The 23,345-nt window shown below is 39.5% G+C and overlaps 1 protein-coding gene across 1 annotated transcript in view; it reads right to left on the minus strand.

Annotated features, from left to right (window-relative positions):
* The window catches only part of elp2 (elongator acetyltransferase complex subunit 2), a 197,616-nt gene that overhangs the window by 20,247 nt on the left and 154,024 nt on the right, over window positions 1–23,345 (minus strand). The window contains exons 15-17 of the mRNA XM_069913639.1: window positions 20,943–21,044; window positions 16,529–16,586; window positions 3,267–3,339 (exon numbers count right to left, since the gene is read on the minus strand). Of these exons, the coding sequence (XP_069769740.1) occupies window positions 3,267–3,339; window positions 16,529–16,586; window positions 20,943–21,044 (233 nt within the window). The remainder of the gene's footprint in view (window positions 1–3,266; window positions 3,340–16,528; window positions 16,587–20,942; window positions 21,045–23,345) is intronic.

The following is a 23,345-nucleotide window of genomic DNA, read 5'->3' on the forward strand; positions in this document are numbered from 1 at the left end:
GCTGGGACTTTTCTCCCTGGAGCTATGGGGTAGGTGGAATCACACAGAGGTTTATAAGATCATGAGGGCCACAATTAACTATGATTCCCTACACCAGTTGCCATATAATTCTACAAAGGTTGGTTACCACTAACCATAGATCATTACAGCACAGAAAAAGGCCCCTTCGGCTCTTCTAGTTTGTGCCGAACCAGTTTTTTGCCTAGTCCCACTGACCTGCACCCAGTCCATACCTCTCTCATTCATGTACCTGTCCAAATTCTTCTTCAATGTTAAAATTGAGCCCGCATTCACCACTTCAGCTGGCAGCTCGCTCTACACTCTAAACTTTCCCTCTGTCACTCTTGTCCTCTGGTTTGTATCTCACCAACCCTCAGTGAAAAAAAGCCTATCTATACTGTATTCACTCTGTCTATCCCTCTCATAATTTTAAACACTTCTATCAAATCTCCCCTCATTCTTTTATGCTCCAGCGAATAAAGTCTTAATCTATTTAACCTATCCCTGTAATTCAGTTCCTACAGTAAAAACACAATGCTGGAGAAACTTAGCAAAGATAAAAATACTTAACTGACATTTTGGGCTTGATCCCTTCATCAAGGTATAGAAAAATGTCGGCAGGTGTCCAAATCGAAGGGTAAGGGGGGAGGCGTGGTTGCAAAGACAGGAGGTAATAGGTGCAGAAGGGAGGGAGGGGACAGCAGCTAGCAAGGGAAGGAGGGTTGGCTAGGTGAATAGAGAGGGAAGGGGGTGGAGATTGGACGGGGGAAGGGGAAAGGAGAGCAGGTTAGCAAAAACTGGAAAAGTCATTGTTAATGCTATCTGGGTGGAGAGTGTCCAGATGGAAAATCAGGTGTTGTTCCTACAATTTATGGCTGGTCTTGGTGGGATAGTACATGAGGCCATGGACAGATATGTGAGTAGGGGAGTATGATGCAGAACTGAAATGGTTGGTCATTGGGAGGTCTCTGTCACTGGAGTGATCAGAGTGAAAGTGCTCAGCGAAGCAATCTCCCAATGTAGAGAAGGCCACAAAGGGAGAACCGGATGGCGTAACTCAATCCTGCGGATACACAAGTCAAGAATTACTTCACTTGAAAGGCCTGTTTCGGGCCCTGGACTGTGGTGAGGGAAGAGGTGTGAGTGCAAGTGTGGCACCTCCTGCGGGAAGGTGTGAGAGGGAGGGGGGTGATTAGTGGAATCAAGGCAGTATCCTAGTAAATCTTTTTTGGCACTCTTTCAATCTTATTGATATCTTTCCTGTAGTTAGGCGATCAAAACTGCACACAGCGCTCCAAATTTGGTCTCACCAATTTCTTGAACAATTTTACCATAACATCCTAATTCCTATGCTCAATGCTTTGATTTATGAAGGCCAATATGCCAAAAGCTCTCTTTACAACCCTATCTACCTGTGTCACCACTTTTTGGGAACTAAGTACTGGTATTTGTATTCCGAGATTCCTCTGTTCTAAATTCCTCTTTGTTGCCCAACCATTTACTGTGTCCTTTCTTGGTTTGTCCTTCCAAAATGCAAGACCTCACTCTGCTTTAAATTCCATCTGCCATTTTTCAGCCCATTTTTCTAGGTGGTCCAGATCCCTCTGCAAACTTTAAAAACCTCCAATTTAGTGTGATCTGCAAACTTGCTGATTCAATTTACCACATTATCATCCAGATCATTGATATACTGTAGATGACAAACAACAATGGTCCCAGCACTGATCCCTGAGACACACCACTAATCACAGGCCTCCAGTATGAGAAGCAATCATCCACCACTATTCTGGATTTTCCTGTTCAGCCATTGTCAAATCCAGTTTACTGCTACATGATTAATCTTCCTGACTAACCTCCCATATGGGGACCTTGTCAAAGGGTTTACTAAAGTCCATCTAGACATCATCTACAGTCTTTCCTTTGTCAACTTTCCTGGTAACCTCCTGGAAAAACACAATGGTTAAACATGACCTACAAAACACAAAGCCATGTTGACTATCCCTAATCAGTCCCTGGCTATCCAAATACTTGCATATCCGATTTCTTGAAACATCTTCCAACAATTTATCTACTACTGATGTCAGGCTCACCAGCCTATAATTTCAAGGGTTACCAATGGAGCCTTTTATAAAAAAAAAACAGAACAACCTGAGCTACCCTCCAATCCAATGGCTCCACACCTGTGGCTAAAGACATTTTATATATTTTTGCCAGAGCCCCTGCAATTTCTATATTAGTCTCCCTCAAAGTCCGAGGAAATATCTTGTCAGGCCCTGGGGTTTTATCCACCCTTATTTGCTTTAAGACAGCAAGCACATCCTCCTCTTTAATCTGTATTGGTTCCATGACCTCACTGCTTGTTTTCCTTACTTCCAACAACTCTGTGCCCATTTCCTGAGTGAATACTTATGAAAAAAAAAACTACTTAAGATCTTCCCCATCTCTTTTGGCACTATACATATCTGACCTCTCTGATCTTCAAGGGGGCCAATTTTGTCCATTGTTTCCTTTTGCTCTTAATATACCTGTAGAAACCCTTAAGATTTTAATTCATATTATCTGTGAAAGCAACTTCATGTCTTCTTTTTGCCTTCTTGAATTTTTACTTGAGATTTTTCTTGCATTTTTTACTTCTCAAATACTTCATTTGCTCAGTTTTGCTTATACCCGCTATACACATCTCTTTTTTTCCAAACCAGATCACCAATATCCCTCAAAAACTAAGGTTCCTTATGACTGCTAACTTTGCATTTAATCCTGACAGGAACATAAAAACTTTGTACTATCAAAATTTCACCTTTGAAGATCTAACTGAAAAATTATAGTTGAACGTCATTATCAGTTTGTGATCTGCAAGGACTAGATGGCTCTAGTAGTTACAACTCTAAAAGCATACAAAATTAAGTCACCAATTCAATGTAGGATCTGACCATTTTAATTCCATGACATCTATAAAACATTTCATGGTTACAACCCGAGGCAAAACATGCATTGCCAATAAAACCTGGGAGAGATTTATCTTAGAAAACCAAAAAGGATGCAGGTACAGCACTTCCCATTTACTATTATAATTGATGTTGGTTCATCCTCAACAATAGTTATTTATGCAATAGGCAGTGTTTAGAATTGCACCTGAAAGTAGAGTAATATCTATTCATGGTAAAAGATATTATGGAATAAAATCAACTATAGCAGTAAAAGTTTAGTTACTCATCAATGTGGAATTAATATTTTCAGTATATATATCTCTGATTTTCCAATGATACCTTACATGCTGAAGCCACCACAGTCAAAGAGGAATTACAAGCAACACAGAATACTTCATAACCATGGCCATATCTGTGGAGAGAAGGAAGAAATTTAAGACACATCACCTCTCATCAGCGGTTTGCAATCCTTCCCGTGCTCAAGTCACAACCCTAATTGGCTGACCCCTGATGATCCAAGTCGCAAGCTGCAATTTGACTGCTTTTTGACTCCAATCATTCAAATTCTCCCTCCCTTCCTCCTTCAGCTTCAATCATCTAAATAATTGGTCTGAACCCCATCATTTGTTCAGTCCTGCCCACATTCCTACTTCCTTGAACTCTCAACCATAATACCTGTTCATTTGGAACAGGTGCCACTGGACGTTTGAAACCATGCCCCTAAAAGGATGTTAGGTGGCACATTTTCTGAGCTACAAAAGAGGCTTTGAGACAACTGTAATTTTCACTGACAGTAATTGGTTTATTGGTGGTGAATCCATCAAGTTTAAAAAGAGTGTAGAGAATTACAATGCATGCAATAGAAATAGAGGTCAGCTTTACTTAGGTTTCATACAGAGAAATGTATTTCTCTTTGTTGATAAAAGAATAAAAATAAAAAAGGAATGAGAGTAGAGCTACTGAATAGGTTCATGGAAAAAAACTGGTCGGTAAGCATTTCTCAATTCTTAAGTTAGAAAAACTGAGCAAAATGAGTTCAGAGAATATAGATACAATGCATTCCAGCATATGGAAGGAGATGGACAATTTATCACAATAAAAAATTTAGTTTTATAAATCAATACCCAGTCGTATTTTCGCAAAAATACATAGTGAACTTTCATGAATAAGGGAATACAAGTATTCCATATATATCAAAGCATTCCAGTGTTCCAAGATGAAAATATAAAGAAAACAGTCAATCCATAGTTTAGTGTCACAATGCCCCAAAAATATGCAATTTTTATTAATTGCCAACAGATTTTATGTATTGGAATCAGTAGAAGGCAATAGAAAACAGGTTCTGTTTTTCTGACTACATTTTGCCAACAAGTTGAACAAATGTGGGTTGTTTACCTATTGAAGCTGATATCACAGCAAAAATTCATGCAGTGAACTTTCCTGAATAAGGGATAGAAATTAATAAAATGATGAGAGGAACAGACAGGGAAGACAAATCAGAACTGTTTTCCCAAAGTAAAATTGTCAAATGCATTTACAGTAAGTTGAAAGGTAATTTGCAGTGCAACATTTTTCTTACATAGAGTGTGCCAGGAGTGCGGAATGGGTGCCAGGGATAGTGATGGAAGTAGACATGATAGGAATGTTTAAGAGGCTTCCAGATGGACATGCAGGAAATGGAAATATATGGATCATATTCAAGAAGAACGGATCGTGTTCAGTATATCATGAGCCAAAGGACCTGTTCCTGCACTGTACAATTCTATGTTCTATATCTCTTGAAATGCCAGTTGGCTAATTTTCATGCAAGAACTTTTGCTGATCAGCATTCATGGGGAAAAATCTAATTTTTTCTTTTTTTTTGATCATCTCTTTTCCAGCAGTAACAAGATCAACTTAGTTTTGGAGGTTCTGATGAAAGTTCCATGATCTGAAACTTTTTTTTTGAATGGAATGGTGCCAAACCTGTTGATGTCTTCTAGCATTTTTGGATTTTATTTCAGATATCCAGCATCTGCAGTTTTTAAAAATTTAAATTAAATATTTTTGGTGAGATTTGCTGACAGAAACACTCTTAATGCAATTTATCTTCATTATTAAGTAGTGGTATTCTATAGCAGTGATTTTCAAATTTTTCTCTCCACTTACCACTTTAAGTAATTCCTATGCCATAGGTCCTCTGTGATTAGTAAGGGATTACTTAAAGTGGTACATAAGTGGGAAGGGAAGGTTGAGAATCACTACTCTAGACACAATTGTTACAGAAATATTTTGCTTAAGAAAAATTGTCATTAGCCCATTTCATTTGGAGTTATGAAATTGACATGAGTCAATTAGGTATGATTAAAACGGTAGTTTTCAAACATTTTCTTTCCACTCACATACCACCTTAAGCAATCCCTTACTAATCACAGAGCACTTATGGCATAGGGATTACTTAAGGTGGTATGTGAATGGAAAGAAAAAGTTTGAAAACCACTGTGCTATAGGAACTGGAGTTTTGTTACAGCAGTTAATAGAAGTTTTAAGAAAGTTTTTGTTTTCTTAAAAAACATAAAAATACTAAATGGAGTAAGAAATGAAAAAATAACAGAAATCACCATCTGCAACACCAATGCCACTTTAAAACACGAAACTTTTGAAAATATTCATGACTTGAAATACTGCTTTAACATTTTGGAATTTTATTTCCTCCCTCTAAACTGTTGTTCAATAATTGTGCTGCAAGAATATTGATGATGCTCATGACACCACTCAAGATTTAAAGGTATCTGTAACACATACAACTGGTAAAACATGAATTAATTCCACAAAACCCTACCAAACTCAACCTCCGATTATCAATCCGAATGCTAAGTTTGAAGTTAAGCTCAAATTATGGAGGAAAAGAAAACCAGTACAGACAGAACTGTATAGAAATTATGGAAGTAAATTAGATCTTGGATCAGTATTTCATTGATTGCTAAGCAACTGGTGTTAAGCTTCTTGAACTAGTCAGCATTCAAGACTTCAGGCTAATATGGGCTTTTGCATCTCCTATTTTGGTGGCAAGTCAAATTACAATGTTCAGACTTGTACTTCAGTCAAAATCTTTTTTATTAACTCATCATGCGCAGATTGTGGGTTGTTGATTAATGTGGTGAAGTAACAACAGTAATCATTTATAACAGCCAACCAGAATTATATCAGGTATTATCCATTAAAATAAATACCCAATTTCAATTTTTATTCCTCTGTAAATATTAGTCTAAATTCTCCTTTTACCATCACAGCACAAGAATTAAAATATTTAAAATAGCCATCTGGAGTAAATTGAAATCATGAAATTTGGATAATGTTCCAACCTGTCTCAAATCAGGTTCTGATGGTATCAGAATATGGTAAAAGATGAGAATATTTTTGTTTTATTTCAAACATGTCAAAGCCTCTTAGGAAGCAATAATGGTAAAAACAAAAGTTACTTTGCAGGACTTGCTTCTTATTATACTCAAAAGCAAGGTTTATGTGTGCTTATTTTAATTAACTTTGCCAATACTTACAATTGCCTGCTGTTGGGAGCAAATCCCCACTGGGAACTTGTCGTTTTTTTTGTGTGCTCCTTTCCACCCACACAATAATGTATTACAATGATGTAAAAATGTTCAGTAATTGTAACCCTCTTTATATGAAAAATACCAAAAAATAACTTTAAACATCTAAGGCAGAAGTTGAATTGGCACCAATTTTATATTTTAACAAGAAGTACTTGATAATATGTCATACTTAGCATACAGTGCCCTCCGTAATGCTTGAGACAGAGACACTTTTTTCCTTTATTTGTGCTCCACAGTTTTAAATTTTTAATCAAACAATTCACATCATTAAATTGAACATTCCAGATTTTATTCAAGATTATTTGTTTACATTTTGGTTTGACCATGAAATTATAGCACTTTTTATACATCGTCCCCTCATTTCAGGGCACATTAATGTTTGGAACATTTGGCTTCACAGGTGTTTGTGATCAGTTGGGTATGTTTAATTGCTTTCATTGGTGCAGGTAAGAGAGCTTGGCTTGCTTCTAAGCTTTTGATCACTTTTGGAGTCAATAGTTGCCATTTTTCAACATGAGAACAGCGTTGTTCCAATGAAAGTCAAAGAAGCCATTATGAGGTTGAAAAAACAAGAATAAAGCAGTAGAAGATCTCACCAAAATCTTCGCATTACCAAAATCAAGAGTTTGGAACAACATTAAGAAGAAAGTGTATTGTTGAGCTCAGTAATCGCCAAGGGAATGATATTCCAAGGAAGACCACCACTGCTGATGGCAGAAGAATTCTCATCATAATGAAGTAAAATCCCCAAACATATTTCCAACAGATCAGAAACACTCTTCAGGAGGCAGGTGTGGATGTGTCAATGACAACCATCCATAGAAGACTTCATGAACAGAAATACAGAGGCTACACTGCAAGATGCAAACCATTAGTGAACCACAGAAACAGGATGGCCAGATTACAGTTTGCCATGAAGTATTTAAGAGTCTGCAGAATTCTGGAAAAAGTCCTGGTGGACAAATGAGACCAAGATTAAAATGTCTCAGAGTGATGGCAAGAGCCAAGTGCGGAGGTATAAAGGAACTGCCCAAGATCCAAAGCATTCCACCTTTGCCATGACTTGCATCTTGCAGCATGACCTTTATCTTTCTGTTCCTGAAGTTTTATGCAGACAGTAACCATATAACTATTTATAGCGTGGAAACAGGCCATGTTGGCCCTTTGATCCGCACCAGTTCACTTGAACAACTCCACTAGCTCAACCCTCCATCTCTCCGCTCATAACCCTCCAACCCCCTCACCTCCATGTACACATCCAATCTTCTCTTAAATGACAGAAGGGGCCCTGCCACAACCATCTCTTTTGGAAGATCATTATATTCTGCCACCACTCGCTGAGTGAAAACATTTCTAACATTTCTCCTAAAGTTTTGCCCCCTTACCCTTAACTCATGCCCTCTTGTTCCAACCTCCCCTGCCCTCAGGAGAGTCTGTTTATGTCTAGTCTATCTATTCCTTTCATAATTTTAAATACCTCTACCAAGTCCCCTCTCAGCTATCTACATTCCAATGAATAAAGTCCCAGTCTCCTTAATCTCTCCCTGTAATCCAGATGCTGTAAGCCAGGCAACATCCTTGCAAACCTTCTCTGCACCCACTCCACCTTATCTATATCCTTTCTATAATTTGGAGAGCAGAACTGAGCACAGTACTCCAATCCTGGCCTCACCAATGCCTTAAAAAGCCGCAGCATCACTTCCCAGCTCCTATACTCTATATACTATGATTTATGAAGGCCAGCATACCATATGGCTTCTTAACCTTCTTACATGGGAATCCACCTTCAATGAACTCTGTACCATAACCCCCAGGTTCCTCTGTTCCTCTATGTACGTCAATGCCCTCCCCTTAACTGCATATGTCCTATTCTGGTTATTTTTACTGAAATGCAGCACCTCACACTTGTCTACATTGAATTCCATCTGCCATCTTTCAGCCCACTCTCCCAAACAAACCAAATCCTTCTGTAATCCAAAAAAACCTTCCTCACTATCCACCACTCCCCCTATTTTTGTATCATCCGCATATTTGCTAACCCAGTTAATCACACCCTCCTCTAAATCATTAATATAAATGATAAACCACAAGGGACTCAGCACCGACCCCTGAGGCACCCTGGTTGTCACAGGCTTCCAACCTGACAGTTGTCCACTATGACTCTCTGCTGTCTATCTTCCAACCACCTCTGAACCCATGTCACAATCTCTCTACTAATTCTTAGTGACTGAACCTTCCTTATTAACCTTCCATTCGAAACTTTATCAAAAGCCTTACTAAAATCCAAATAGATCACATCAACCTCCCTACCTTCATCCACTTTTTTTGTCACCTCCTCAAAAAACTCAACAAGGTTCGTCAAACACGACTTTTCCTTTATAAACCCATGCTGGGTGCCCTTAATCAATCCCTACCTATCCAGATATGCGTATATACTATCTCAAAGAATACCCTCCATAATCTTCCTCACTACTGAAGTCAAACTTACTGGCTGATAATTACTTGGCCTACACCTAATGTCTTTTTTAAACAGCGGCACTACTTTCCCAACCCTCCAATCTCGTGGTACCAAACCCTTCTCTAGTGATCTTTGAAAAATCACTGTCAGTGCCCCTGTTATTTGCTCCATTATCTCCCTTAAAGTCCTGGGAAAAATCCCATCAGGACCAGGAGACATCCACCTTCATTGACCCTAAAAGCTCCAAAACCCTCGCTTTACTAATCCCTATCCTCTCCATAACTCAGCTCTTTGTCTTTCTTATCCCATATAGCCCAATTTCCCTTTCCTTCGTGAATACAGACGAGAAAAAATTGTTCATTATTTCTCCCATCTCATATGGTTCCTTACATAATTCACCGGTTCCATCATCCAGTGGACCTATTCTATCCTTAACCCTTCTTTTATTGTTCACGTATCTGTAAAAACCCTTAGGATTCACCTTCGCTTTATTAGCTATGGACTCCTCATACCTTCTTTTTCCCTTTCTAATTTCCCTCTTAAGGTTCTTCCTTCAATCTAAGTAACGATCATACATCTCCTCAATCTCCTGGTTTTTTTTATATTTAGTATGGGCCTCCCTCTTGTCCCAAACCAACTTCTTAATTTTACTAGAAAACCACACTCCCTTGAACCTTTGGTCTTCCCTTTCGGCCTGACTGGAACATAAAGATTCTGTACTCTCAAAATCTCACCCCTAAATGCCTGCTAAATTACCTCTACATCCTTTCTGGCAAAAAGATCAGCCCACACAACACTCTGCAAATCCCTTCTCATTTCTCCAAATCTGGCCTTCCCCCACTCAAAGACCTTCAACCTCGGACCCGACCTATCCCTTTCCATCATTAACTAATGGATCCATGATCACTGGATCTGAAGTTCTCTCCAACGCTCATCTCCATCACCTGCCCCATTTCATTCCCAAATAACAGATCTAACACTGCTCCCCCTCTAGTGGGTGTCTCAACATGTTGCTGCAAAAAGCAATCCTGAACACAATGCATAAGTACTAAGCCATCCTGCCCTCTTACTGACTGTGGTTCCCATTCTATGTTTGGAAAATTGAAATTGCCTACCAACACCACCCTATTTCTGCTGTATATCCCACCTATTTCCTTGCACATTTGCTCTTCTAGTTCCTTTTCCCATTTGGAGGCCTATAATATACCCCTATAATAGTAATCTCACCCATCTTATTTTTCAGTTCTACCAATACTGCCTCCCTCGAGCACTCCAGTCTATCTTACTTCAGCACCGCTGTAATATCCTCGTTGACAAGTAATGCCACACCTCCCCCTCTTACTCCATCAATTCTGCCACATCTAAAGCAGCGAAATCCTGGAATATTTAATTGTCAGTCTCACAACCCTCTTTCAACCATATCTTGCTAATGGCCACAACATCATAATGCCATGTGCCAATCCACACCTTTAGCTCATCCACTTCCTTACTACGCTTCTCGCATTGAAATAAATACATCTCAAGGATCTCCTACATCCTACCTTCTGCCTATCCTCCTCTCTACCATTCTCACAATTGTCACTACAAAATCCTTTTATTACTTCCTGCTGTTCCTCCCTCAAATTATTTAAATATGCCTCTTGCCTTAGCCTAAAAACCCTCTCCCTGCTGTCCTGCCTAACTTGAAACCCTGACCCCAACCATACTAGTTTAACCCCCCCCCTCCCCCGACAGCACTATTGACACATCCACACCTACCTCCTGAGGAGGGTTTCTGATCTGTCGAACATACGTTTGGGAATTTTTCTTCATTATGATGAGATTCTTCTGCCATCAGTAGTGCTGGTCTTCCAGTCTACCAGTCCCTTTGCGATTACTGAGTTCACCAGTATGCTCTTTCGTTTTAATGATGTTCCAAACTTGATTTTGGTAATCCTAAAGTTTTGGCGATGTCTCTTACTCTTTTATTCAGCCTCATAATGGCCCAACTCTGGTCCTCATGTTGAGAAACAGCAACTACAGACTCCAAAAGTGATCAAAAGTGATTAGAAGCAAGCCTAGCTCTCTTATACCTGCAACAATGAAGCAATTAAACATACCAGAATAACCACAAACACCTGTGAAGCCAAATGTCCCAAACATTATGCTGCTCTGAAAGGAGGGAACTACATATAAACAGTGCTGAAATTTCTACATGATTAAATCAAAATGTATACAAATAATCTTGAATAAAATCTGAAATGTGCACTTTAATTACATGTGAATTGTCTGATTACAAATTTAAAACTGTGGAGCACAGGGGAAAATAAAGGAAAAAAAAAGTGTATTTGTCCCAAACAAGATGGAGGGCACTGTATATTTTTTATCAGTTGCACTAACAGAAAATATCTAAAATGTTGCCTCAATTGCAACTATTTGACCCAGTTCTGTCAATAGAGCTGGCTGCTAATTCATGCTGAAAAAAATTGATTGCAAAATCTACCAAGCTTCCTCATTTACACAAATATTATAACATATTATTTCTTCACTTAGGATCTTGTGCATTTTAATGATCATAATGTTACACAGGATTATTATTTCAATAATCTTAGATGGCATAATGATTATTAAAATCAAGTGGCATATTTTAACATAAATTATGGAGAATCTTATGCACATAATCAGCGGGAAGCCTGCTCCTGATACCAACACAAATATGAAATTCAGACCATCCATAACTGTCCAATCATTAATTGTCCTTTAGATTAGCATTTCAATAACTCATAATAGTCCACAGGATACTTGGGAAAACAGGATCAGAATGATTCCCTCTTAACCCTTCATGAGAAGTACATGCAACAGCAATGAGACAAGGCAATTCCTCACTTAATTTATATTTTAGAATTATAAGCTTAAATGCTGAAATTTGGAAATCTTGTTTTAATTTTTCATTTATTCACTTAATTCTTAAGCACCATTCTGCATAATCTGATTCACCCATCAATCTTCCCTTTGCACTCACAAATGGGGGAACGTTTAGTGTAGTGGTTAATGCAATATCACAGTGCCAGCAGCCTGGATTCAAATCCATTGCTGCCTAAAAAGAGTTTGTATTGCAAGGATTAAAATGCAAGTTGCAGGCAACTTCTGCAATCATCCAGTAGATGATGACATATTTCATGATGTCTCCTAGCAACATCAATGCTTCAAGGTTATAGTTAGTTTTTCTCTGAATGTTTAAGATACACATTCAGTTTGATTTTTTTTCCAAAAATGCATAGATTAGAAGAGTTCCAACAACCTTTATTGACTGTTTAATCATAGTTTTAGTACCGTCTAACAAAATTTTAATGACTTGTAATAATGTAGTAACTGATATAATGTTTAATGAAACATGGAAAACTCAACTTTAGTATGGATTTGTTTGAACGAGTAAAAAACAACAATGATATTCTAATTTTTGCAAGCAATTATAAAGGAAAATAGTCACAACATGTATATTATCCCTGTGTCTGTTTAGGTTTCCTCCAGTTGATCTAGTTTCATCCCACCCTCCAAAAACATGCAGGGTTTAGGTTACTTGCTGTATTTTGGCAGCATGGGATAGTGGTCTGGAAGGGCCTGCAAACATGATGTATCTCTGCAATAAAAAAAATTAAATAGTTCATCAAGCTGCTGCAGCATTTTGACATTAATATCTTTTCCCCGATTACACCATGGAAAAAAATGTGTTAGTGAGTGCGCCAAATTCTTGCTTGAACTGGAGGACTTTAGTTATGGGGAGCGCTTGGGCAAGCTGGGCTTGTTTTCCCTGGATCAGTGGAGGCTGAGGGATGACTTGACAGAAGTATACAAGGGTATGAGAGGCCAACATACGTAGTGTCAGGGTCTTTTTCCTATGGTAGTGTATCAAAAAGAAAAGGGAGTAGAATTAAAAGAAGAGGAAGAAGCTTTAAAGGAAATTTGAAGGAAGATTATTTTCCCTCACATGGTACAATCAGATACAATTACAACATTAAAACATGGTAATAGGCAGAGACACAAACAGCAAGGCAGAGAAGGGGATAGCCCTAGTGCAGGAAAATGTGATTAGGTTACATGGACATAAAGATCATTATAGATGTGGAGGGCCAAAAGGCACATTTCTTTGCTGTGTCACTGTAAGCTTGTAACTTGTCTCATTCCATTCTTCTGAAGGAAGGCTTCACTTTTGCCAGATTCATTCTGAGAAATCAGCAAATGGAACTTTGAGCAAATGATGAGAAGCTGGAAGAATTCAGACTCAATAAAGGGTCCCAGCCTGAAATACTCACTGCCCATTTCTACCCATGGATGCTGCCTGACCTTCTGAGTCCTTTAAGCTGTTTTTTTGTTTGCTTAAGCTTGAGAAAATTCCTTTTCAGATGAATTAGATCATTTAGATTGCTAGACTTGACACCAATAAAATCAAAGGATAAGTTGGGAAAGGAGACGTGCTTGTTAAAGCCAATCCCATACAGTAATGAAGAGGAAGGATCCAAACTGATAATGCACATAGGGAGAAAAAAACATTTTGAAATTAAGTACTTTCTTCTTCTTTTCTTTGGCTTGGCTTCGCGGAAGAAGATTTATGGAGGGGGTAAATGTCCACGTCAGCTGCAGGCTCGTTTGTGGCTGACAAGTCCGATGCGGGACAGGCAGACACGGTTGCAGCGGTTGCAGGGGAAAATTGGTTGGTTGGGGTTGGGTGTTGGGTTTTTCCTCCTTTGCCTTTTGTCAGCAACTCACAGAAACAAGAGAGATATCTCTGGATTGTGTGAACATTGTCGTGGTGCCATACTTACCTTCGTCGGGAGCGGTGCCAGGTGATGAATCTCAGATGCAGGGAGGAGGAAAGTGAGAGTGTCAGGATCACCGGTGTGGCAGTGAGCCAATGAGAAGGTCAGATGAATTTAGCTGGGTGGTGTTTGGGGAGTTGAAGAATCCAATGTTGTGTCTTGTGAATAAAAAAATGAAACTCTACTTTATGATGTGCTGAAAGAAACAAGTGAGTGTATTCTTTATTTGTTTGTAAGCTGTGGTAAATCAGTGTCATTACAAGTTGTGACCCCGATGTGATCAATACCTTCTAATTTAAAATGGATAGTGATGAGGATAAGCCTCTTACAGGAGCAGTTGGGGAGAAGATGCCCCCTCTTTTTATTAATAATGCACCAGCATGCTTCATGATCCTCGAAGCACATTTCTCTGCCCTCAGTGTGAGGAGTTAGAAGACGAAGTACAGTTTACTTGTGGAGTGGAGGAATGTCTTAGTGGATCTGGATTGTAATCTCCCATACAACATGCTTAAGGTGGTTATTCTGTGGCATACTGTGCTATTTAGGTAGACTCCTATTGCCCAATTACTAGGCAACCGTCACATGTTGAGGAGGTGGCGCAGGCTAGCTGGAATATTTTGAAAACAGAGGTTCCTTCAATGTTTACCTCGTTGTATTCAAGAACATTTGATGAGTGTCTTTCAAATGTCCACTCTTGATCTGTTGGCAGATCGTGCTGACCTATTGAAGATTGAAGGATTGGCTTCTTCCCCTAGACAACAAGAGCAAATGGAACTGGAACAGCTGCTTACTGCGCATTGTGAAGCACCAGCACCTTCTCAGTCGAAGGTAGCGTCAGCACCTTCTCAATTAAAAATAACTGAGTTGAGGCAGCAAATGGCAGCCCTGACTATGCAGGTCCAAGCTTTGGGCATGCAATGGAATTCCTTTCATCGACCTGGTTGGAAACGTGGTTGAGGTGACAGACGGTGTATTTGTTGGAAGCCCTGGAGATCTGGTGCTGCTGACTGATCCTGTCAGCCACCTTGCGACTTCTCTAAATGGCAGCCGGGAAACAACCAGGTCCGGCAGTAGAGGCAACTGCTACCCATAGGTACGTCAGCCACCATCTTTTCCTCAAAGATTGCCCCTCAGGTATTCAATTTCTTGTCGATTCCAGTGGAAAGATTTCAGTGGTCCCTCAAACCACAGAGGAACACAAACACCCAAATATGTCATATGTTTTATCAGCTGCGAATGATAATTCAAACATATGGCCAGAGAACACCCGCATTGGATTTCAGTCTCAAGAAACCTTTTTGTGGGTTTTCACAGTTGCAAACATGGCAAATTCTATTTTAGGAGTGGATTTCTTGTCACATTTTGCTGGTGGACTTGAAAAATTGATGCTTCGTGGTCTGTCAGCCGCCTGATGAGCCTTCAACCTGGCACCTGCCCTTTCTGAGCCTAGTGACTTCATTGTATCGTCACACAGATGTTAAACATTCAGTAAACCATCAAATAGAGAATCTGGGTCCTCCGGTGGTAGCGTGGGCTCATAGATTATCCCCAGAATCGGAATTTGACCATGTGCAAGAGTTGGGCATAGTCTGCAGATTTGACAGCTGCTGGGCTTCACCATTGCATATGGTTCCAAAAAAATCTCGTGGGATTGGTGGTCTTGTGGTAATTATTGTGCCATGAACAATTCTACCATGCTTGACCAATGCAATATCCCCAATTTACAAGACTTTTCAGCAAACCTCCATGGCAAACATGTATCCGCGAAAATAGATGTAGTACATGCTTACTATCAGATTCCAGTTGAGCCTTCTGATGTCGCAAAGATGGCAGGAATTACTTGCAACCAGAATATCGTCGATGTAAACAAACACAAAATCGAGGCTTGTGAGTATGTGATCCACATAAACTTCTGGAATGTCTGAGCTGCATCTGTAGACGTAATGACATTCGCAGAAACTCAAACACCCTTTTGGCACATTTGAGTTTCTGCGAATGTCATTCGATCTACAGATGCGGCTCAGACATTCCAGCAAACCTCCATGGCAAACATGTATCTGCAAAAATAGATGTAGTACATGCTTACTATCAGATTCCAGTTGAGCCTTCTGATGTCGCAAAGATGGCACCTTATCTCATTGATGACTTTGGCATGTGATTAATCCCAATAAATGGATTTTTGACATTGTTGATCTTATATTTTTGCAACATGGTATTTTTCTCGATGAATCATGGTCGCGTTGGTCCTTTTCAGGTCTTAAAACGCCACCTGAGACTTTTGTGATTGACAGGAATGGTAAAGCTGACATGAATTCCATCGACAGGTTGAAGCCGGCATATATCGATGGTCCATGTTTTGCGATGGAGCCAGGCTCAGGGGACCTTTCACACCCTTGCCAGTCAGACAGTTCCAATCATCCACCTCCCTGCATGGCACGGAGGTTAGGTGGGGTGAGGGTCTTTTGCATTCGTGTACTTACCATCCTCGGGAGGAGGAGAGTGAGCGTCAGGGTCACCAGTGTGGCAGTGAGCCAATGAGAAGGTCAAAGGAGTTTAGCTGGGTGATGTTTGGGAAGTTGAAGAATGCAATGTTGTGCCTAGTAAATTTATAAAAAGCCGACTTCATGGTGTGCTGAAAGAAACAAGTGAGTGTACTCTTTCTTTGCTTGTAAGCTATGGTAAATTACCGCCGTTACAACAGACAAAAATTATTAGAGAAATCCAAATATTAAATGTTGGGCATAAATTACTTACAACTTCTGAACTTCAGCCCATAGTGTGTTCTGCAATAGATGATCTTCTGAGGGAGGCTCTGGAGGAAATTAGGGGAAAACAATGAGGCAACTAAACCAAATAAAATTACATTGTGATGCTTAACCTATAATGTGGGCTAAATATTTATTTCTCTTACTCACTTACTACTGTTAGAATATTGAAAACCTGTAAGTTTATAAAGACAATACATTCCATCTGCCTGACACCCATCCACCAGGGTATCTTCTCCTTTTATTTTAACTTTTCCTTTTCTAATTCCATTTCTCACCTAACACCTTCTCTCTCCACTTCGCCGGCCTGCTCCATTTGCCCAAACATTTATCTTTTCACCAATTGCCACTAGCCTGTTTCAAACCCACTTCTCCCACTCCTGGCTCAATTTCCACATCATCCCCCACCTCACATGGTTTCCAACCCCTGTCTCACTCCTCCCTTTTGCCTCTTTATACTGGTCAGCTTCCCTTTGCAAAAATCCTTTCATTCCATGACCACCATTCTCACAGCTGCTGAGCTTCCAGCAATGGAAATGCTCTCTTTCCATCTATGTACAGCACTGCCACTGGTCCAGACTCAAGAGGAACGGGCAAGTGGACACGTATCTTTCAGCACTCCTTTGTGGGATCCTATTTCCTGGCCACCCAGTGCAGGTTAAAGTGCCTGGGGAATGGGGATGGCAGCATTTGTTTTCACATTGTTGACCCACGAGGGTCCAAGCCCAAGAAGACAGTGCCCATATTCAGGAACCTAGACTAAGAGTTGCAGGGACTGAGGAAGCAGCAGACCAACACAGGAGAATACCACTCCATCATCCCCGCCAAGATAGAAGCAGCCTGGGAGAGAACCCTATAGTGTTGGAGACTGCAGCAACAGACCAGTGCAGAGGCTCAAAGACCAGCTTCTGGAAAGCAAGTGTTATGACTGGTATTCATGAGGGTGCCAATGGCAAGCAGGGCTCCTGAAGGGCCTCAGCTGCTGATAGCTTCCTAACTGCATCAGTAGTTTGGAACCAGGGGACAAGGATGGAGACTTGGATGCCTTGAGTTTGGGTTCACTGCTGGACCAGACACGAAACTATGCAGCTCTGAAGTCATGAGAGCGTAGGAGGCAGCAACATTGAAGGAGGTTGTGGGATCCACAGATGCTCATCTTTGAAGGGACTCTTGCTTCTCTTTCTTGTCTTGATAGTAGCATTGGACTAGTAGCACCCTTTTGAGTGCCTTACAGGGCAAACATCAGAAAACAAACTTTGTCAACTTTGGGTACAAGACAGTAAAGGAATCTTGAATCTATGCTGTCTATATTTTGTCATTTTTAAATATGTTTATCAGAACCAACTTTAATTGCTTTGTTGCAAGGAGAACAATTTTTGCTTTTCTATAACTGACAAAATGCAGCAGGATCTCAGCAGGTCAGGCAGCATCCATGGAAGGCAATGGTCAATGTTTCTGGCCAGAACCATGCATCAGGAAAGTTGAGCTGGAGGTAAGCTGGCAAGTACATAACAGAACAGTGAAGACAAGATGAAGAACCTTCATAAAGCACTGATTTGTTCACAACTATCCTTTCTGATTCAGGGTGAGAGCCCAAAATGTTGCTGCCTGGCCCGCTAAATTCCTCAGCATTTTGCATATTGCTCCAATTTTCCAGAAACTCTATCTCTGAAGACCCTCATGACTGTAAGCACCTTAGGAGATCTCCATCCTCTTGCAAATTTTTTTAAATATGGCATATAGAACTAAAAATAAACACCCCAACTGTGGACAAACCAGTGTTTTATAAAAGTTCATATCTTCAATATTTTTTTACTAATGTGTTCATGTCCCTCTCCTTTTCAAAACGTGCAGAGTTCCCAAATATCACATTAACATTTTGTGCTCTATTCACCATGAACTTAAACACATCAAATACTTTGCTGCTCATATCCAGTCTCACAGCAGGTTCTCCTAATCCATCTCTGGCCAACATCCATTGACTCTTGGTTCCTCCATTAACTCAAATTTCGAATTCTGATAATTCAAACTCTTTCATGAATCCTGGTTCCAACTTCTTCCAGACCTACTAGCTCATTCTCCCAAAATTCTGTATTTCTTCTTCTGCTTTGTTATATTCTCACTTTCATTATATCACAGCAGCCATAGGTTTTATCACCTAGAATTACTAAAACTTTCCATTTTTTTAATCTGAATCTCTTTCACTGAAGTCCTTGTGAAAGCCCATCACACTCAGACACCAGCCAACAACCAATCCCTTTCAATATCACTTCTGCTTAACTTCAGTCTTTTTCAGAACACCACTGGAAGATGGTGGTGATGGTGGTGATGGTGATGGTGGTGATGGTGGTGATGGTGGTGATGGTGGTGATGGTGGTGATGGTGGTGATGGTCTGATCGATGCCTTGTAAAGCTTCAGCATTACATCCTTGATTTTATATTCAAAATGAATGCTGCCTTTGCATTTGCCTTCGTTACTACCAATTCATCCTGTAAATCAACCTTTAGCACTGCACGAGGACTCCCAAGTCTCTTTGGATTTCTGCTTTTGAATTCTCCCAACATAGACAGTCTACTTCATTATTCCTTCTACCAAAGTGCAGAACTCTACACTTCTCTATGTTGTATTCAATTTGTCAGTTTTTCCATTCTCCCAATCTATTGAAGTCCCTCTGCAAACTAACTGCTTCGCCAGCATGACCTGCTTCTCCACTTTTTTTTAAAAATCTTTCTCAAATCTGTCAACCAAATTATTACATGATGACATGAAAAGTAGTAGATCCAACACTGATCCCTCCAGAATACCACTAGTCAATGACAGCCAGTCAGTAAGGCCAACTTTGTTCCGTCTTTGCCTTCTGCTCGTCAGCCAATCTTCTATCCATTCTTGTACTTTTCCCATGTCAAATGCTTTCTGGATATCCAAGTAAACAATATACACCGACTCTCCTTTGCCTATTCTGTTTGTTACTTCATCAAATAATTCCAACAAGATCTCCCTGAAGGAAACCATGACTTCGGCTTGTTATATCATCCTACTCGATCCCCAATATGATTATACAGGACAATGAAGATTTTTTCTGTCATTTTATTTCCTGTCATAGTTGAAGCTGATTTGGTCAATCCAAGAATGCACTCAGTGCAGCTGCTATGCAAATGATGCCTTTGGCCCATGCATGCTTTGTCAGAATAGATGTAGAAAGGCTGTAAAAGCAGCTCACATGTACAGATGTTGTGCATTACATTGATTATAGATTGAACACATGTTGACGCACATGTTCTTCAGGCAGTAGAATTTATTGTCTTCAGGAAGATACAATACAATACTTGGACTTCTTCCCTGCTGATCTTGGTGTAGTCAGTGACAAACATGGTGAAAAGTTTCACCATGACATTGTGACCATGAAAAAGTGGTATCAGCGCAATTGAAATCCATTAATGCTGGCTGACTATTATTGGATACTAACATGAGAGGCATGTTGGGTACAAATGAAAATCAGTGGCAAAATGTTTTTAGGTCAGTTCAACTAATGCAATATGTCAACATCATTATGCTAAATTCAATAAAAGTTAATTTAATGTTTCTGCAACTTACTACGTGATAAAGCAAATCTGAAATTATCTTTGTATTCAGCTTGAAGTTGTCTATCATAATCCCCATTTTTTTCAGGAAGCAAACCTTTTGAAATAATTTGTTGTCTAGTGTTATGAAGCTGTCAGCATCCAAGCCTCTTCGGAGGCCATGCTTACTATTGGCACCCTCACGAATACCAGTACCGATACTTGGCTCCCACCAGTCAGTCTCCAGCATACTATAACCTGGTGTGAGTCCTTTGCCTGCTGAGTCCTACACTGGTTCTACTGCTATGATCCCATTCCCTGTAAAGTCTTAGCCAAGGTTTCTCCTTCGTTGTGGGGTATTCTGCTGCTCCCCTGAGTCTGCAACCCTTGAGGTCTGGGCTGTCAAGCTTGGGCACTGCTATCTTGGGTACAGACTTCCATGGGTTTTTCAAAGTAAAAAGAATGCCACCAGCCCTGTTCTACAGGCATATGAAGCTTGTAGGGAAACCCTCAGGCATGACAATTGATCAGTAGCACAACACAGGAGAGCGCTGGAAGACATGCCTTTGTTCCTCCCAGTTCCGCACCAGCAGCAACATTACACCATTACACCAGCTGCAGCAGTGATGCCATGTAGTAGACTATTATGTCAACTGTTTGTATAATGAGTTGTAACTAAATCTGGCTTAAATTAGGTACCAGAATCATGTAATTTAACCATAAATAAAAATCATGGAAAAATAATCAGTAAAAATCTGGATTGTTTAAACGGGGTTGTATAGCACTTTTAATATATGGTAGCACATATTCTAGGAATAACATTCTTGAGTGGAATCATATACCTGCAAGACTGATGGGTTGGAAGTAAGACTGGGGATACTGGTCAGCAACACTGAGAGGCAATGAACTTGGATCCATTTTTCTTGCATTGACAGCTACATCTCCTGTAGGAAAATCAAATTAATATGGCTTTGTCTTATTTAATAATACTTAATTTAAATGATCATACACTTTTACAAACCACAAAGCATTTCTCTTTAAATTATTTTGAATATATTTTAAGTTTGAGATATCGCACAGTATATGGCACATGAGCATGTGCCACCCAAATATACCAATGAATCTACAAGCCCTACAAGATTTTGCAGGGTGGGAGGAAAGCAGAATGCCCGAAAGAAATCTACAGACACAGGAAGAGTACAAACTACTCACGGACAGCACCTGATTCAAACCTGGGTTGCTGGCGCTGTAATAGTATTGTCCTATACAAGATAGGATCTTTTTAAATTAAGTTCAGAAAACTTTTTTTTTCTGTTTGCACAATGAATTTCAGTAAGATAACAATTTTATGTGCTAATACATTTACAACATTGAAGATGAAGATGCCTGGCAAAGTCTTATTAATTTGAAAAATTTTCGATAGAGAAATATTTGGTAGTACTGAGACTCATTTATGAGAGAAGCAATTCATTGCAAAGCTATGATGCAGATAATTTGTACAGAAATATCAAAATATATAAAAAAAACAAAGTAGTGCTTTGATTTAATGTAGAAGTCAGTCTTAAATGCTTTGTGTTTTATTGCAAATTTCTCCAGATTTAGCAGATACTTTCAGATCAGTGACGTAATTGGAACTAATTGGTGTCTAGAGTAGGCAGAGAGGGAAGTTTACAATGAAAATGTGTTAATGATCAAAGCCCAAAACCTGGACTACATAGATCAAGGGAGAGATGGGAATCGGATTTGGGCACTGTAATTGAACCACAATGGTGGTCAGATCTATGTGTAGATAGTATGACTACCTTAATTAATTCTAGATAAAGACTGGTTCATTGTAATTTTCTGCACCAATTATATCTCACACTTCAAAAGATACAAAAAAATAAGGTGTTTTAGGTATAGTATAGATGTTGGTACCTTTTTACATTCCACCTGGTTACGAACAAAATTAAGAACCTTTTGGATAGAATTGGGGAAGTGTTGACAAAAATTGTGGGGGTGAACTTCTCTCTAGATCCAAAATTGTTTCTTCTGGGGAATTTAGCAGTTATAAAAGTTAACTTTTCCAGAGGTAAATCTAAATGTATTAAAATTGCATTTTCAATAGCCAGGAAATGTATAGCGGTTACGTGGAAATCCGATTCCCTACTTCACATTGATCATTGGAACACAGTGGTGCCAAGTTGTATTCCCTTTGAGAAGATTACTTATAATCTTAGGAATAGATATATGTTCATCAAAATTTGGCAACCTTATTTAGATAACTTATATGTCCAGATCACATAATTTATTTTGATATTTGTCAATTAGCATACTCCTTATTAGAAATTTAATACTTTTAAAATGATCTTGTTCCTGTTGCTTTTTCTTTTCTATTTTCTTTCTTTTATTTCCATCTATTCGCTGCTGTCGGTCTCCTTTACTTTTGAATCTTTGGGGGGGGGGGCAGGGTGGTCGCTGAGAGAAGAGGGACTCTCCTTTTTATTTTTTGAATGTCTTTCTATGATTTTATATTCAATTTACATTGCTGTTATATTAATTGAGTCCTATATTCTATATTTTCCTAAAACTTTAACTTTTAAAAAAATATTTTGTTTATGTTGAGAATTAAGAGAATAGGGAGTTTCAATGAAAAGTATGCATGGTTCTACTTCTGATCAGTTTCCATTGAACAAAAAGTGGGCATTCCTGGGCAAAATATGATTGGTATTGGCTATCATACATGCCATAGAACTATAGTACACTGCAGCACAGGAAACAGGCTGACCATTATTCCGCTCGTCCCACTGACCTGCTCCCATTCTATAATCCTTCAGACCTCTCCCATCCATGTATCTATCTAATCTATTCTAAAGACTCAAGATTGAGCCCTCATTCACCACATCAGATGGCAGCCTATTCCACACTCCCACCACTCTCTGAGTGAAGAACATTCCCCTAATGTTCCCCTAGATCCCACCTTCCCTGGAACAGAGTCCAGTGATCTAGAAACCTGAAGACCTCCTTATTACATCATGTTCTCAGCCACGTGTTAAGCTGCTGTATCTTCTTATTTCTAACTTCTCCAGCATGTGGCACGGGAAGTAATCCTGAGATCACTACCCTGGAGGTTTTCTTCTTCAACCTAGTGCCTAACTCCCTGAACTCTCCTTTTCCCTTTCAGCTTAAAACTGATTTCTCCTCCAATCTAAGTATAAAAAACCTACTCGCATCCACTCTGTCTAAACCTCTCATGATCTTGTAAA

Source organism: Narcine bancroftii, chromosome 1, assembly GCF_036971445.1.
Source record: "Narcine bancroftii isolate sNarBan1 chromosome 1, sNarBan1.hap1, whole genome shotgun sequence".
NCBI lineage: Eukaryota > Metazoa > Chordata > Chondrichthyes > Torpediniformes > Narcinidae > Narcine > Narcine bancroftii.